The sequence below is a fragment of the Micromesistius poutassou genome (genome assembly GCF_964030765.1).
Source record: "Micromesistius poutassou genome assembly, chromosome: 16".
In the NCBI taxonomy this organism is placed as follows: domain Eukaryota; kingdom Metazoa; phylum Chordata; class Actinopteri; order Gadiformes; family Gadidae; genus Micromesistius; species Micromesistius poutassou.
The window spans coordinates 11,117,017-11,135,558 of NC_140286.1; the positions used below are offsets into that span (position 1 = coordinate 11,117,017).

An 18,542-nucleotide genomic window follows, 5' to 3' on the forward strand; every position below is an offset into this window, starting at 1 on the left:
AACCAATAAACGCAATGAGTCCGGGCCGGTGGAAATGCTGGGGCCCCCATCCCCGGCCAAGTGATTTAGAGGCCCTGCAGATAGCTGGACGCCCTCAGCCACTGCCTGATCAGCAATCTGAGTAATGGGACCAGCAGAAGAGTCAGAGCCACGCGGACCCCCAGTCGCCCCCGCACGCTCATTCACATGCTCTGAAGAATGCGATCAATCCCTGGTCTGAGGAACCCTCTATTCTGGTACCTGGAGGCCCTGGCATGGGACTTTTCTTGAAGAAAATAGGACTGCACCTGGCACAATTTAATCCTTCAAACTATTTCCTAACGTGGAAGCGCTGCCTTGGTCTGTGTTTGTGTAATGGATGCCCGACGGCCAGTTGCTGCTGACTGTAGATTTCCCCGGTCCCTGTGAAAACACACACACACACACACACACACACACACACACACACACACACACACACACACACACACACACACACACACACACACACACACACACACACACACACTCTTGAAGTCAGGTTAAATACAAATCTTTCTCAATTCTTCAATGTTTTAAATGTTTGTTCTCTCACTAACAATTTGCCCATTATTTTGGACGAATCATGACGGATCTGGTGATCATTGCTTTTATGAGCTTCTATAATTGGGATATCTTAAGACCCCCCTCTGAGTTAAAGGGAGGGGGGAGAATGGGGGCCACACAGGAGCAGGCTAAGCAGACCACCATGTGGTTAGATGTCTAATCACTCCTTATGTGTGAGCTGTTTATAGGGTAGTACAAACCAGGGATGTTTTCAGCAAATACAGAACCCGCTCCTAATGAGTGGGGCTATGTTTCTGGTGAATCCATCTCTGTTGGCAAACACGTTACTCCTTGGAGCTAGCATTAACAACCGGGCCGTCCAGACACTTGTATTTTCCTCTCTCTCTGTTCCTCTTTTTCTCTATATTTATGCGCCTGTATTGCTTGTTTTGTTTGTGTCCCTGTTATGGAAACTCAGAGGAGCTATGGCTGTTGTCTCCATTCACGGGTCCTGAAAGCCCACTTAATAACCAAGTCAGCATCATGGCAGCATCCATCTGAAAGCGTTCCATCAAAGTAGGAGGTAAATACCACTCAAAAATGTACAAACCTATAACCACAAATCTCAACAGCAGCAAGCGGTTGGTCGTGCTGTCCTTTTTTTCTTTTATGCCTCAAAACAAGTACGAAGTATATGGGTTTTTTTTGCCACCGTGGTTGATGTCGCTGTGACCCTCTTGAACATGGCTTTCACTGTGAGGCGACAGAAGATTCCCACGGGCCCCCCCGAGTTTAAGAACCTGAGGTCTGGTAACATTTCCGCAGGCGGCCGGACCAAGTGGAGACAGATTTGTACATGGCCGCGCTTGCGGTTTTTGGTGTTACAGCTGAACACAAACTGAGGCCAGATGTGTTTTTGGAGTCAGTCTCTCTCGCTCACTCTTGCTCTCTCTCACTCTCCCTGAGATATATCCCCCTCCTTCCTCTCACTCACCCTCGACTTCCCCATCTCTCCCCCCTCTCCCCCCCTAATCTGGTACTTATTGTGTCTGTAATAAAGCGCAGCTGCACAGATCCTTTGCTGAACCCGTTCAGTTCAGCTGATTACATGTGGGCTGAGAAGGGGCTCTCCTCTTGTAGGGCTCATGCAGTCGTACAGCTACATCTCGTGCACTCTTGGATGTCGTAATCATTTTTGCAACCGGCATCGGAGCTTGCGTGTGGGGAACAAAGCATCTGCACCATTTCCAACCCAGTCTCTCGCCGTGGCTAGTTGTTATACTAGCCTTGTCGCCCGTTTCTGCAGTGAGCGTTATTGCTCCTTCTTTGGATGTTACACCCTGCTCGGGTTACTGCACTCATTTCTTTGTGTGTGACACACAACATAGAATGAAGTGAGCCCTCTCCTGTTTAATATATATTACGTGAATCGTGTGCTTACTCTGAAAACGTGTTTTGGCCTGCTAGCACGCATGTAGTCAGATGGATTTCTCCCTCTCCCAACATTTCCGCAAATATTGCCCATTTCAGTTATTTGTTGGTATGGAAATGCCTTTTGTGATAATCAAATTGTTTGTGCAGTTGTGATGAGCAATGGATTGTTGCTCACACTGCATTAGTTTAAGGTGAGGCCTGCTCTTGCATGTCAATTTGCCGGGTTGGATTGTGTCAAATTGCTTCTGCCTTGAAGTCAAAAGAAGCCATGCATATCAAAGGCAGACACACTAATGCAAAGATGTCGGTCTCTGGTAAATTGACGCTGCATTGCGTTTCAGAAATCGAGCTATTCTTCAAAGAGAACAACAGCAGAAGGATCAACATGTGACTTCTTTGTATTAGGTAAACCAACTTTCCCCCTCGTACACCACAAACACGGTTTGAGCGGTGAAGGCTTTCAGAACGCGGCTGAGCTCTTAGGAACGTCTTCAATGTGAGGATTGCTCTGGGAAAAAGACAGTCGGGCAATTACACAACTCTATTCAATCAATATGAAAGGAATGTCTATCAAAAAGCCCAGAGATACAGATATGAAAATGAAAATCCTACGCAGTGCTCTTCCCTGCCTTCATTTGAACCAGCAGGTAAAGGCAGGCTGAAAGTGACAGCCGGAACACCCAGCTCATGGCTTTCTTTCTAGCAGGAGATGCAAGTGCAGCAGGATTAGCTCGGTCTGACACATTGTTTGTTTGTAAATGTATACAAGTGCGTGTTTGTTTCCCTTCCCCGAAGTAGTGCACTGTAACAAGCTGACAAAATTGTGGACGTGGTGAATCTGCAAGCTTCCGGAGATCAACACAGTGTTGGGTTTAATCGTACTCCTGTGTATGTTTCCCAATGTTTTTCCCGAAAGGATGGGCTAATTGTGTTTTGAGTAGAATTTGACACTTATTGATTCAAACATGCAGTGGAAAAAATGCACACACCCTGTATATTGGCAGCTGCATTAATCCTTCTCTTTGACCAAACCTCTTTTCATTGGAATTTTTTTTGTCTTTCTTTCTTTCTTTAAATAATCAGGTTCCTTTTATTCAAAGCTTCTTTTTTTCCATCTCTTTGCTTTTGTTTTTTCTAATGTAGTGAGGAAATCCCTTGTTTAACAATTGAATTCCCATTGACTGCCCAAACGCAAAATGGGCCAAAGGGCGAGGGAAAGCTAAGACATTCTCATGGTTAATGTTTTGGCATTAAGCAATCCGAGACTGGCAATGATTCGCCACAATACCAGAATGTCACCCTGTTTGGTTAATGTGGTAGAGCAGTGACTAAATCCAAACATGAACTCGTACTTGGATGTCTTTGGAATGAGTTGTATATCTCAATATGTACATTAGATACTGCACTGTTGGGTTTCATTAATTATATATGTGCATCATATAACAACTGCAAGCCTCATTTATCATAACATGCAGTCCTTACTTAAACATACATGCTCCTCGTTTCTGTACGTGTGGGTGTGAGAAGCCTTGTGGGTATTTGATATCTGTGCATGCATAAACGGCCTGAGCAAATCAGTTGTTGCTCTTGCTGCGAGGGGAGGAGCTGTACCAACTACTGTCTTACTGTATAATGGCGTTCTCCGGGGACGCCCTGCCTCGTCTTCTTTTGTCTTCCGCTTCATTTCCGAGCCAAAAAGATTTGCATGCATCCTTTCTCCCTTCCCACCACGCCTCGATTTCTCCTTTGCGTTCTCCTTCTCCCTCCCGCTCCTCCCAAGGAAAGAAGGCAGTGTGCTGCAATTCTATTAGCATCGCTCCTGAGAATCCCGCAACACGAAACACGCCAGCCCATGCTTTATGTGCAGTGGCACAATGGCAGAGGGGATTATTTCCAGTTCAAGTTTTCAATTTTTCAGTAGCTTTTAGAGGTAAGTGCACAACGGCATAAAAATTAAGCACATTCCCTCCGTGAACCGTTAATTGGTCTTTTTATATCCACAGTGTAGTTATGTCACCGCCGCCCTCCTCTCTCCACCCCTTCGCCCCACAACGGCTCTGTTTGGTTAGCTCGTGGAGCTTAAAGGAAAGTGTGTGTGTGTGTGTGTGTGTGTGTGTGTGTGTGTGTGTGTGTGTGTGTGTGTGTGTGTGTGTGTGTGTGTGTGTGTGTGTGTGTGTGTGTGTGTGTGTGTGTGTGTGTGTGTGTGTGTGTGTTTATGGGAGACATAAAAACGAAAGGTAAAAAATACAGCACTGTGTGTTTGTGTGTGCGTTAGTGTGTGTGCACGCGGGTGTGTGTTCAGTTGTGATTGGGAGCACTGGACCGTGGCGCTCTTTACCTGAGCTTTTCATTTGCAGCGTTTTGATTGACAACTTGGCTGTGCAGGGGAGGCATGCATGGTGGTCTCCCTGGAAGGCGGAGCCAGCACTAACAATGTCTTTATTAGCTATTTATTCTCCTGTTAATTAGTATTCGATTTTTAGGGCCGTCGTTGGTCGCCATTCCAGAGCATCTTTGGAGCACACAAACATAGGTTGCTGATATCAAGGAGCTGGCCTATATAGAATCAATATAATTAAAATTCCCAGGGCCGTCATTGTTTTTCCTAATTTAGGTAAGCCTAAGAGGTCAGGCTTCGTTGAAAACCAGCCATGAGTGCCATCCCCATCCATAAATGAGATCGGATGTTTTGTACCAAGTGGTGCATGTAGTGGTGACTATTGTTGTTGTTATTGTCTGTGTGCTAGGGCCATGGATGTCACACGGGTTGGCCCTCACGCAGCGTGATGCTATACGAGCATTGTCTGTGTGTTCTGTCGGGATAAGGGCCGCCAGGTGACACGTTTGTTGATACGTTATCGTCTCGAGAAAATCTGAATCGCCTCACATGAGCTTGTTAGCAAACGGCTTTGAGAGGCAACAGCGCTCATTTCCGTCGTTGAACTCTCAGGGCGGGGAGGTCAATTGGTGTGTCCCTTTAAAAACAGTCTGTATGTAAATATGCATGGGGTGCGCAATATCTGTATGATTACAGGCCACCAGCCCTGTCACACATGACGGTTGTGTTTGCTGTGGATGGAGCAGGCTCTTGTAGCATTTAATGAACAGAGTGTAGCGCAAAGGCGTAGGAGGTTAGGCAATTTGTCTGAATTTAATCACGCCCTAATGTACAGCAGTGTTAATTCTATCAAAATTGATAACATATAAATGGCTTCCGGGCTGGTCAAGCCCGCGGGAAATTGCTTTGTCTTCTTGCACTTTCATTTGCAAAGCGTCTATATGTTGCAACTTATTATAGTTCGAAGGCACGTTGCGGTTGGTTTTCATTATCTGGTCCTTCTGAACTAACACACAAAATCATTCATAGCCCACGAATTAATGTGCTGAATTGTCATAATTAATGAACATCCATCGTTTCTCCAGTACATATTTCACGGTCAAAGTCCGCAATTTGCCTCCGGGCAAACCACTAACAAACACCAAATTAGCAATCCATGTACATTCACTGCCTTTGTTTTGTTGGTTCCTTCGTATTTCTTTAGTTCATCCTGTCCTTCTTTTCCTTTCTTAAACATGTGTGGAAGGCGTCCTGGCCGAGATGATCAAGGGTGCATGGTAAATAGCTTTGAAGCTGTGGTCCTCAGATCAAAAGAGCTAACTAATGCCCCATTACAGGTTGCACTCAGGCAGTTTAGTTCCCAGCCCCCGTGTTCCAACCGCTTCAGTAAAATATGCTGTGCTTGGCACCACAGAGCTGAGCTTTACACTGATCAGCTGATGAGGCTGCCTTTCATGTGTACTATCTTCTACCAAAATGTCATCCGTCGGCTAAGCACGTTCTATCAAATGCGCAGCCCGAATCAGAGAATACCCACACGTGCTGACCCGTGTAAAAACAATCCAACATAAGTTTGAATTATCTAGGTCAGGTTGGTTAGGGGTGAGGTTGTGGGGGAGGTTTTGGCCGATGGCTAACCATTAACATGATTTCCCCCCCACACTCAAATATTTGTTAACATGGCAAAACGGGCACATTTTGAGAATGGATTACTCTGCAGCAGGCAATATTATCTTTGATCTTAGACAAGTCTTCATAAAATACATGGTATATTCATATGCAATACAATTAATACGTCATAGATGGTAGGGCTGGGCGGTAGATCGATGTTTGAAATATATCGATATTTCTTCAAACGAGATATGGAAAAAGGCGCTATCGTCAACATCGATTTCAATTTGCGTTGAAATTACAGCACATTTGCTCCAAAAAAAGCCGTTCCGAGCCACGCCTGCCGCCTGCTATTTCATCACTCTGCTTATTTCTCTCCGTCCCGCTCTGCATCTGGCTCACACACAGTGTTGCCAGATTTGTTCAAATTTCCCGCACAATCTGGCAATACTGGCTGCAGCGCGTCGGTCCCAGGGTTGCCCGATTGGGTGGGAAATCTTACCCAATCTGGCAACACTGCTCACACACACTCTGCCCCGGCCCCGCTCTTCCACTCACGTCACTTTTTTAAACCCCCCCCTTAGCGCGAAACATGGTGTCCGTCAAACGTGTTTGCCACATCTTGCTCAGACTGTTTTTGACTGATTTAATTTTACATGTTTAGCTACCCTGGCCTACACCCAAATTTAGGATTGAGTTTGCAATCAGCAAAGCAGGTTAACGAGCACGGCGACGCAGGCAGGCTGGAAATGAAAGCACAGCGGCGCCCCCGATGTAGAATGACGAGTTGGAGCGCGGCAACGGCAACTATGCTATTGCGTCAACAAATATATCTTATATTGACCTTCTTCTTGAAAATATTAATGACTTTTGGTCCATATGGCCCAGCCCTAATAGACGGCTCGTGATGTGGTTCAGCGTGTGTCAAATGGGACTGTCCTCAGTCAGAACAGCAGCTTGGTCCAGTGGGGATGGATGCAGGAGGCAACGGCGCATATCCTCAAATGTTTTTTTGCTGCACTGTTCGGTCACAGGGAAATGACATCTGCAGTACACAGCGCAGTAGAGTGTAGACAAAAAGGTAAAATGGCATTTTATCCACAGTCTGATTCCCCCCACCCCTCCCAAACCGCCCCACCGAAAAAAGGCATTCCAGTGTCTTGACCTGCTCCCGGCCTCCCAGCGCACACAGATTGCTTTTCTGTCTCCCCCACTCTATCCTTCTTATTTCCATCTCCACGCCCGAGTCCTTCTTTCGGCACGAAGGCCGTAACCACTTTGGAAGAAGCGAGGTGTGCAGGTCACCGGGCAGTGCGTAAGGAGATGCAGAGCAATTAAAAACCTCTGACCTTTCACGCCAGGGCTAAAGGAGTGCTGTAATGGACATAAAGTTCACCACCTCATTTCTAATTATGTTGATTAAGATTCAGAAGGACTTGATCAACTCAAGCTAGCTCCTTTTATGTTTAGTGTATTTTCCATCAGACACTGCGGACGATAAACCTCACCTGTTTCAATGCACCAGACTAGCGAGGCTTAAAGCTGAAAGGCACCATAAAGAGAGTTGGAGAGGAGTTGACATCCTGTTAATGTGGTCAGTTTAATACCCCGCTAAAGCCCCTGTATCAGGCTGCTCGTCTTGATGGCTCACAGAGCAAAATCCCGGTAGCTATGCGCTGATAACTGCTGAAGGATGTAGCTTAGTCTTATCAGCCCTTGGCTCCAGTGACACAGTAATCCACACAATGCCAGGCTGTCATTGCTCTGGAAAACACAAAATTATTTAATTTATCCAACAAAAGACCTTGATTTGTTCTGTTGTGTTGTACGTCACCTATGGCTAGAAATAGTCTGAGGGAATATCTGCTAATGTTACGTTTTTATATATACATTAAAAGAAAAGCATCATGCTTCGTTCTCTTACAGCGTGAGCAGTGTTTCTCCTACATGCAGTCAGCAATGACACAGTGGTGCCACTACTGGATGACTATTGCCTCTGCAGCCATCAGCCATGCCAAAATGTATTTGCTAATGCCTCAGAATATGCTATGTTTGATTTAAAAACATATATGTCAGATACCTTACTGCACTTATTGCCATAACTGTCGGTGGAGACGTATTGTAGAAAAATTACGAAAAATGAGTGCTCAAAGAATAAAGAACATGTTGTTACTGTAGGTGGTAATAGCTCAAGAAGGGCTTATGACTCAACATAGAAGCATAAAGAGAATAAGTGACTCGATAATAAAGTATTTTCCATTTTTGATTGTGTAGAACAGAGACAGCAGTATTATGAAGCCCAGATTACAGGATTGCTACAAATTGCAGTCTCAAAACGGTGTTGTGCTAAGAATAATGCCTCGAGAAATGTACCTGTGTATTTATTGTTACGTTATATAGTTAATAGGGCTGTCATTCTCATTTTATTCCCCTTATCAACATGGAAAAGTGGATTGGCTTGCTTTGTTCAAATGTTTTTTTATTGAAAACAACATGCCATATTCTGCAGTGTTCAATTTCACACTCACATTCTCACTTGGAGCAGTCATTCGCACTTATACTCTCACTTATTCGCACGCAAAAATAATCTCTCACACAATGTAACATCGTCCATCAATAAAAGGGCAAAAAACAACAACAAAAAAAGTTAACCTTGCGATAAAAAATTGACCGCACTAATAGTTATACTATTGTATTAGGCCATTTATGTTGGATTTCACCAGGGCACTCCTTGAATCAGTGACCACGTCCACACGCATGAGCACCGTGCACACGCACATCAGCACCCTGCGCACATTGAAATAGTGCACCTCACACACACACCTCACAACAGCTGCTGGCAGGAATCGTCGAGGAAACACTTAGGCTCTTCTATATGTAATGTTTGAACCGTTATTAGTCTGCTGTTACCACGATGAAACTCAGCAGGTAGATTTCAGCTCTGTGGGTTCCTGAGTTGGGAGACTGCCGGAGTGAATGCTAATGCAACTTCCTTTTGTTGCCATCCATTATTTTGTTCCTATCCATGTCACAATGCCACGCCACTCTATGCTAATTGCTATGAGTTTCTCTCTCCAACTGCATGGTTTCTTTTCATATTTGTAATCTACTTATTGTAGATAAGTAATCTACAAGAGTTACATTACTTACCTTATTTGTCTTTGACAAAATGAGACATGATCTAACAGTATGTAAACTACTATTTATAAGGGAATGGGTCACTGTAATCGTTAGTTAGCTCTTTCAGCGTTTAGCTCTAATATTTTAGCATTAGCATGATGTGTCTTATGCTTTTACTGTTAACTTAATAATATATGCCGGAAAACTACGACTATGTTGACGAGGTAATTCTTCATAGTTAAAGTGTGACCCATTGTTCAACACGGCTGGACATTTCAATATCGGTGCGCTTTCAGTTGAAATCTGAAGAGCCAGCTAGACTTGCATTGGAACATATGAGAGTCTTATAAACATTGGGGCGGAGATGGGTGTCTCAGACAGAGCGCTGTTCCATCTCATCCTCTGCGAGGGTGGGGGTGGGGTAGGGGTCTCAGCATGGGGTCACTGTATACATCCTATCCGGAACATAGCTTGTGAATAATGCATTTCGTCAGGGGAGGGTGTTTTACCGCCTGCCCAAGGGGAAAGCCACCTGGGTCATTTGCCCTGGTTAGCATTTCTCCACAGCCACTGATGAAACACCTCTTCTGGAATGCTTCACAGTTGTCAAAGACCTCATTTCAAAATGACAAATGATACTTATATGTTCTTGTGAGAAATAAAGCGTTTATGTTAACGTAGCTTGAAAGTATTAAAATGCAGTTAATAGTAGTGGGCGGCTTAAACAATAAATGCGAAACAAAATGAACCTTTTCTTATATTTCTTATATTAACTTAGCTTGACGGTATCAAAATAAAGTTTCTAATTGGTTGATTAAACAATGAATGGAAAACAATAAAGCTATATACCTATCTATGTACGAAAAAGGCTTTCTAGGATTTTATGTAAGCCTTTATGAAAAATCTTTAATCTTTTGTATCGCATACATGCAACAATCTATTAGAGCATATGAAGTAGAATGTCACAAAACAATGTTTATAATTATATTTCCAATATTTATTATAAAGAAAATGTAATAGTTTTCTCTTCACTATTTACAAACGCACTGCAAAATAAATAGTTTGTTTTCTCAGTATCCGCCTGATTCCTCATGATTGTCGTTATTATTACGTATGACACAAGGAGGGGCACTCTGTCTGCTCCCCCACAGTGTGCATGCTGGCAGGCATGCATAAAGCCAGTAGAACCGCTAACATTTTCATAACATCAGTGTGTGTGTGTGTGTGTGTGTGTGTGTGTGTGTGTGTGTGTGTGTGTGTGTGTGTGTGTGTGTGTGTGTGTGTGTGTGTGTGTGTGTGTGTGTGTGTGTGTGTGTGTGTGGGGGGGGGGGGGGGGGTTTGTCTGAGTGGGAGTGATCACGTGCTGGAGCAGACAATAGGGGGGCACTTTGGAGAGGTTAGTTTGGGCTTTTGTGAAGCTTGCTGGTGGGGGGGCTGAAGGGAGTTGAATAGGATCATTGAATCAGAGGTAATTTTGGGCCCCGGTGTGGGGCTTTAGTTGGGCCGCCCTTTTTCGCTGACAGCCTTGTTTTTTCCCCTTCTGCCTCTCTTTTCTCCCCCCCAGCAGCCCCTGTGCTGCATCGGCGTTTCTGTCCAAACCAAAGGCTTTTATCTTTGTGTCCATGACGACATGTCGGATAGGGCATGGCAGCGGAGATCCCTCTTACCCTGGTTCCTCTGGGGAGCCAGTGCATCTAGATACAGTTGGCCCCCACATCTTCCAGGTTTTTTTTCTTTTTCTCCGCAGCACGCCCTGCCATACATTCTGCCGGGGCTTCCTGAGCCTCCTGACCGGGTGTGATAAATGAACAGACACACTCTGCACATCCCCATTCATTATCATTGAAAATGCCGCTTTCTGCCGGGAGTTGGTGCAACAATTACCATGGTGGCTGACGGTCGAGGAGCCTCCCAGAGGTGTTGAGGCGCTGGCCAAATCTCAGGGATTGCTAAAGAGCCGGAGCCGGGCTCCGAGAGGGCTTTGGCCCACATAGGCTCCCAAGGCAAATGCTGTAGACCGCCATAGCACGTGTGCTATGGCAATCGTACATTTGGCGATGAGGCGCGGCCAAATATACCAGCAGAATGGATCATGGAAATGCCATGCCTATTTGTCAGGGACTTTGGAAGGGGCATTTTGGTGGAATGATGTTGTGGAATCGTCAGAGTTTAGCAATGCACCCCCATGTCTAATTCAAATCGAATGACATCAATCTGATGGTTGTATTTTATGTTTGGGCAATGGCCTTTATTGGTTTGTGTGTTTTGGCTGACGGTTTTCAATAAAGCAGGGTTGAAATTTAATTTAGATGTGATTTAATTTGAGCTCTCAATTGTTCTGCCATCTTGGGCCAACCAATTTTAACTAATATTGACTTTTGTAATTATTCTAATGGATGGAGCTACCTTTATTGACCCTGGGGAGCGGTTAAAATGGGAGGAAAAACAAACAAACAAAAAACTGAGTATTTTTCTTCCTTTAATCATTTATTAATTTGTCATTCCACACTTAACGTCGCATTACATGATTTGTTTTTGATACAGGTGAATGGAGGTGGTTGCATTACTACCAACAAGGAGGTAGACGCATGTCATACACAAAGCCAAAAGGTGCACAGTACAAAGTACTCATGTTTACATTGTAGCACACATGACTCAAACCATAATCCCCAACATCCTTGATGGAGCCGGTACGAATCCCTTCCTCACCTTGAACTTTTCGAGACATGTTAAGTGTGTGTGTGTGTGTGTGTGTGTGTGTGTGTGTGTGTGTGTGTGTGTGTGTGTGTGTGTGTGTGTGTGTGTGTGTGTGTGTGTGTGTGTGTGTGTGTGTGTGTGTGGTGCAGTACTTGGTATTCCTCCCCTGATATGCTGACTTGAGGGTGGGGGGTGCGGCTAAGGTGCTTGCCGGAAGACTTCAGACTTACAGTTAGCCCTGCTTCAAGGCAACACCTTCGGTCTGGGAGTGAAGGTCACCTGTATTGCTGAAGTCAACCATGCCCCCCTCTCCACCAGACAAGGAGCACAGCTAATTGGTTAAGGGTGCTCGGACAGGGCCAGTGAAGAGGCAGAGGGGTGGTCGACTCAAACTGCAGTTCAGCAGCACTATTAGAGCTGTTTGTTTTTGGGGAAACCTTTTTGCAGGTAAAAGCTCAATTGCTGCCTGTTAGCCCCGCTGATGGTCAGATGAATCACGTTTCCCCTCGCTGGAGTCGTCTGCCGTGAAAATATATATTTTTTTAAATCAAACTAGTTTTCTTTTTTTTTTAAATTGAAATGTTACTTCTAAAGCCTGTCAGAAACAAGATAGCAGCCTTGTCCATGTCGAAGGTGTTTTTTTGTCCTTCTGCTGGGGTTTGATAAAGTAGGACAAGATTGTATTTTTATTCATTGGGATGAATATATTAAGATGTTTTTAGTGGTTTATTTTCAATTGCAGTGCCATCTCGCCTTCCTTGTCTCCCACATCTCCCCGCCTCTCTCGCATCTCTTGCCCCCTCTCTCCGCCTCCCTTTACAATTCTCTGTACATTGAAAGGAAAGAAACATCATTCTCTGGACCTATTTTATATATTTTTTATCCTACCAATATTCATCGCTTTGATAACAGTCCCCTGTCAGGGGCGGAATTGACTGTCCCTTTCCTGCTGTGTTGCTGCAACACATTGTGCCTCTTGATCCCCCCATGCACACAAAAGAATAAAAGACAAAAAAACAACCACAGGGAAAGTACATTTCGCCTGCGTCTCGCCCGTTCATAAACACGCCTGTCCAGGGCACGGGTAATGGCAAGCCGAACGCGTGTGTTCACCCACTGTGCGGCTCTGCTGCCAGCACCCGCCTGTTTGTGTATTCCATGCACGTGCACAGGGTTTTTGAAGTTTTATCATTGTCTGCCCCCTTATCAGCATCCCCAAATAAATTGGCCCCGAGGTTAATCCTTTTAAGTTCCTCCCGGCTCTGGAAGGGGCAGGTAGCGACCCCGGCACTGCCCCCCCTGCAGGAGGGGCCCGGTTGCCGGGGCGCTGCGAAACACGTCCCCCCTGTCCCCATGGTAGCGGAACAAAGGAAGATTAGGTAGCCTCCTCCAAGGCTTTTATTAAGTAATTCCACGTCTGCTTCAATAATTCAATGCGGCACCCGCAGTCGTGGCGCCAGTGTGAAGCCCTGTGTCTCAGCGTTCACATCTTTCGTGGTTCGCAGGAAACTTTGCCGTGTGTGTGTGTGTGTGTGTGTGTGTGTGTGTGCTTTGAACACCGAGGCATAGTGGGAAATCTATGTGTCTTCGAGCGAAAGCTGGAGATGGTGTGGGAGGGGGAGGTGGTGGTCAGGGAAATGTATCCGGGTAAAGGTACGAGATGAAGAGGATCTGAGGTATAGTCTGTTTGTGTTCTGTGTCCTTTTGGTGTGTGTGTGTGTGTGTGTATATGTGTGTGCTTGCTGTGTTGTGCGACATGAGCTGTCAGTGCTGTACTGTCACTCACCTGTAACACGAACCTGTGTTGTATGAGTGCCACTGTGGCGCTCAGGGACTGCTTGAACCGCCCCTCCCGTGTGTGTGTGTGTGTGTGTGTGTGTGTGTGTGTGTGTGTGTGTGGGGGGGGGGGGCTTCATGTCTGTATTTGGTGCATGTGCATGCTGTACAACTGTATGAAGTACAAGAGGATGGGAGGATTGGTATCCCTCTGCGGAGGACATCCCAGGGTCTGTCACTGGGGACTCGGTCTTGTAAGACTCACCCGGCCTAGTGTGGCACAGGTGATCTCTCTCGCCGTGGCTCTGGGTTGGCTTCCAGCAAAGGGCTTAAACCGGTGATTTCTCTTCGCCCCAGAAAACAACGTTTGGCCTCGTCAGGGTTCTAAATGGAGTGTTTTGGTATTTAATGGGCTTCTGAAACCGCCCCCGAGAGACCCATTTTTCTCAGCGTTGTTATCTCTCCTTCTCTCTTCATCCTTTCTCCCTGTGTTTCTTTTTTTGTGTTCCTGCCTTCCTCTCCGTCTCTCACTCCCCCACCGCCCCACCTGTTTGGAGACATACCTCTGAGGCTCAGCTCGAAGTGAATAATGTATGAGTGAGGAGAAGCGTGGTGGACTGTTTAAAGAAGCACCGCGGAGTGGACTGTAGCTCAGACCAGGAGGTCTGTCCGACTGTCTTTCAGAATGACAGTCCGACTGTCTGTCCGAATGTCTGTCCGTCTTTGTTTCCATTGTTTCGGTTTCTTTCAAAAACATAATAATCAGTCCCTCTCGCATTCTATTACAAACCTTCTTGATCTCTTTCTTAAGCTGTCAGGTTTTTGTCAATGTTCTTTGACTTGCCCCAGACGTCTTTCTTTCTTTCATCCTCCTCAATCCTCTCTCTCTCTCTCTCCCGTGCCTCTGCAGTGATTTTCGAGGATTGCGGCGGTGAGGAGCCGGTGACGTTGGAGAGCAGCAGGCCGCACGACTTCCGGATAGAGGCGGACGGTGTGATCTACGCCGCCAGACGCCTCCGGATCGCCGAGCATCGCCCGGCGCCGCTCGTGATCACGGCCAGCCGCGCCGCCGCCGACCAGCGCTGGGAGACCAAGATCCAGCTGACGCCTCACACGCATCAGGTGTGTGGGCACTCCTTTCCCTTATCCCGTCCAAACGTCCCCCCGCCCCCGGCGACAGAACCACCACCACAATCATATCGTCAAATCGTCCTTGTTGATTGTCTCGACTTGTGTTCCTGGTTCCAGGAGCGTGGCGTAATCAATTCTGCCCCGCGCGTCAAATAACTTTCGCTTATTAGCCGCACAGCACATTCACACATGACTCGCTCTCTAAATTGTAGCAGGTGTTCCGGGAGACTGGATGGATGCTCGCTAATTAAAACTTAATGTGTCGTTTTACTAGGGGCACAAACATATACTCATCACGGTCAGTGGGTAGCAAAGCGCAGATGCAAAACAAGCCCGCCCATAATGTTGATTTCACCAAGCCTGACTGGTGCTCATAGGGTTATTGCCCTCTCACCTAATAACAAACCCCAAACAAGGCGACCAGAAGGCCCCCAGCCCCCTGCCGGTGACTCTGGTCCAAACGCAGAGCGTCTGCCTTGGGTGTAGGCCGCCGCTCCAAACCCGTTTTCACTGGAGGCGTTTGTTTAGTCATGTGTTTAGGTATTAGCATGTCCTTGTGTGTCGGGTAATATTGTGTCTGGCTGCGGATCAGAGGGGAACTCTGTAATCATGCGCCGCATGTGGCCCCGCCCATGGAGTTGGGAGTCAAATCCTCAATGAAGGTCTCCAGGTTTCACAGTGCGTGACTGTGAAACCTGGAGACCTTCATTGAGGATTTGACTCCCAATTCCATTCGGTTATGGGATCCTTCCCAATTAGATGACGTGGTGTCTTTGAAAATGTACTGGAATGGGGGGTTTTTGACCCACACACTCCAAACGCGTTCCTGTACTCTCATTCGCCACGCAGTGCTTTTTTTACCCATGTCCTATAAGCAAAGCTTTGTGAGCATGGGATAGCAATCATGGCTGTGAGATTCCAGATTAGGGGCTCTCTCATGTCTTAATGAACATCCCCTTAATACAATAGCATTGCTTGTTTTTACCAAGACTCGTGCCGTGCCTATCATCTCTAGCCAAACTGTTCTGAAATGAACGGCACCGCGGGCTACTTCAATATGTGCTGCATGCTGGGCAATCTCATTAAAGGTGTTTTTCCCCTGTTTTATCCCGTTTCCAAACAACACGTCCATGCCGACGGTTATGCCTGGGTACGTCATCGCAGAGTGTGCGATAATCGTCCGGGTTTAAATGAACCTGGTAGCAGGGAGTGATGAAGGCGGCCTTTTCTAAAATCAACCCCCTTTTTTTTTCCTCGTGACATCCGCTGAATATACCCGAGTCCGAGCAGCTATGTGGTTTTAATGACACCATTAGTCACCGCTATCTTTTCAGTTAGGAAAACACAATGCGTCTTAAAAAAAAAGATAAACATTGGCAGGCAATAGTTTCAGCCACACTTGAATATAAACCTCACATAAATAATGTAGGATAACGGCAGCGCTGCCCACGATAGTTTTAGTTGGTTAAAAAAATAAAATTTTAATCTAAATTCTCGTACGTGTTTCTGCGGACAACAGAGCAGCAGGTTTGGCCCCGATTGGTTTGTAATGAAATCAGGATTCGACTCTCCCTCTCTATCTGGCTAAGTTGACGAGGTCATAGGCAGTTATCTTTCTCCCAGCACAATTATTGTCATGAATCATCACGCATCTCCTAATCACATCAGTGATTAGAATGCATTTTTTTTTCCGTTCCTTTATTAGTGCTGCAAACTCGTCAACCCTGGGGAAACATTTTAATCAATGGCAAGCAAACAAGGCCCTCATTAAACATGAGTGTGCTGATTTCTACCATCACACACCCTGAAGCGGCTTTAACTTCAGCGGCAGTCCTCCTGGAGTCCATCCCTCCACATCTGAGGAAGGGCTATTCCACATGAGGGACTGTATAGCCAAAATGAGTAGTCCTGTTTTGGGGGTGATCACTCAGAAGCCGCGGAAAAGAGAACCCCAGATGTCGGTGTTTGTATCCTAAATGATCGCACATACAAACGATCCCCTTCCACACTCAATCTCGCTGAAGCAGATTCACACCGCACATCACGGAGGAGTTAGCATTTCGGCGGCGGCGGCGATGTTGCCGGATGGCGTTGGATGGAGGTTGTGGCGGGGGTGACGAACTCTAAGGGGCGGCCTCCTCCTCCGACAGACCTCCAAGTCGCAGCGCTGAGATTCATCATTCCACACGCGGGGTCGGGAATAATTACTGCCCTTCGCACATGGCTCGTTTTAATGGCGTAACAGATATTTCTGAAACGTGCCCTGGTCCTTATCTATCACACCGCACGCCTCTCTGCATTTCAAATGTGCGAACGCGGTGTAATCGGATTGCAAACATGATTAGTGAAGAGCTCTCCCGACGGCTCCCCCGATCTCTGTGGTGGCAGTGGGGGGGGGGGGGGGGGGCGGTGGCCCGGCATATGGGTAGCATCGTAAGGTCGATAAGCAGTAATTAATTTCTGTGTTTGCACTGCAAAGATTTCAGCGACGTTGTAACCAATCAAAAGATTTAGCCTAATGGTTAAAACTGAAGGAACAGAAGGATGAGTTTGGGGGGAGAGGGAGGGGGGGCGGGTTCTTACCCAGAATGGCTCAGCCGCACGGTGTGGAATTACAGCTGTCATTTATTGACTTTGACGAGTGTCTGCGTATTGTTTCTCGCTGTTTAGCCGTCCCTCCCCGCCTTGTCTCGTTCAAGGTTATTTTAAACTTTTGCTGGCATTACTTCAGTCTTTCCTCGCTTCTGGAACGGCGGCACAGGCAATTTGAGCCATCTGGGCGCTGGGTTGTCTGGCTCGCAGGTACCATCCTCTTTTGTTTCAAATCTCATTCATTACAGCCGAGGGAGAGCCTGGCTGCTACATTATGGCCACCGCTGTGTCGGCGTGGGCATGCTCTATTAGGAGAACCTCTCCTATTAGGAGAGGTGGGCTGCTTTTAAAAAAAATAATAATAAAAAATAGAGCCAAATGCCGCTCATGGTCGAGGTTACTGCAGCGCTCAAACCATTTCGAAGCAGTCTTGAAACGACAAACATAAACATCAACAGCCATGCCTTGAAATATCCTTGGCTCCAAAGCACAAAGAGATATTTAAAGTGAACAGAAAAACGCAAGGCTTTCAAACTTTGGACGGAGGGAAAATATATAGGTTTTCCGGAATAACCGGTTTAGGTTATACAGTTATATTGAAAAGGTGTTCCATAAGCTTCCTATATGGAGTCAGACATATTACAAAATTGATGTGCTACGAATAGAGGCAAAGGTACACAGCAGAAAGCTTCATATTAAACATTACAAAGATAGCCCTAGTGCTTTTGATGTTGAAATGTCTCATAAAGCCAGGAAGGGCTGCCACATCATGGCCAGTTTGGACACACAATGTGCTATCAACGTTGTGAGACTCTGTCACATGAACAGCATTTCAATGCAGGTGAACGGCTTCAATGACATTGATGGAAGTCACTCGTGTGTGTTGAAAAAGGGCGGCTTGTTGTCTGCAGGACTAAGACACTATCCCTGTTTTAATATTCCTGTTCGAATCCCTTTTTTATTTTTATTTTGAAGTGTTCCTCTGTCATCCCCTCCCTCAGGTCCAGAAAGCGGCTGACCCTCGAGACGCGTCGCAGGGCTTGGAGGAGGCGGTGCTCCCCCGGCAGAGCGCCGACGCCCCGTACAAGCGCACCAAGAGAAGCTGGGTCTTGCCACCCATCAACGTCCCGGAGAACATGCGAGGGCCATTTCCCAAAGAGATTCTCACGGTGAGGCCACCGCATTTACACGCCATGCGCGCACGGGTACGCACTTAGGCACGCGTGTACACCCACACAAACACCGGGAACACACACACACACATACACATACATACATACATACATACATACATACATACATAGATAGATAGATAGAT

At 46.3% G+C, this 18,542-nt stretch overlaps 1 protein-coding gene across 1 annotated transcript in view; it reads left to right on the top strand.

Moving 5' to 3' along the window:
• The window catches only part of LOC311360881 (cadherin-2-like), a 64,651-nt gene that overhangs the window by 24,054 nt on the left and 22,055 nt on the right, over nucleotides 1-18,542 (top strand). Inside the window, exons 3-4 of the mRNA XM_084480979.1 lie at nucleotides 14,412-14,623; nucleotides 18,226-18,393. Coding sequence (XP_084337105.1) covers nucleotides 14,412-14,623; nucleotides 18,226-18,393 — 380 coding nt within the window. The remainder of the gene's footprint in view (nucleotides 1-14,411; nucleotides 14,624-18,225; nucleotides 18,394-18,542) is intronic.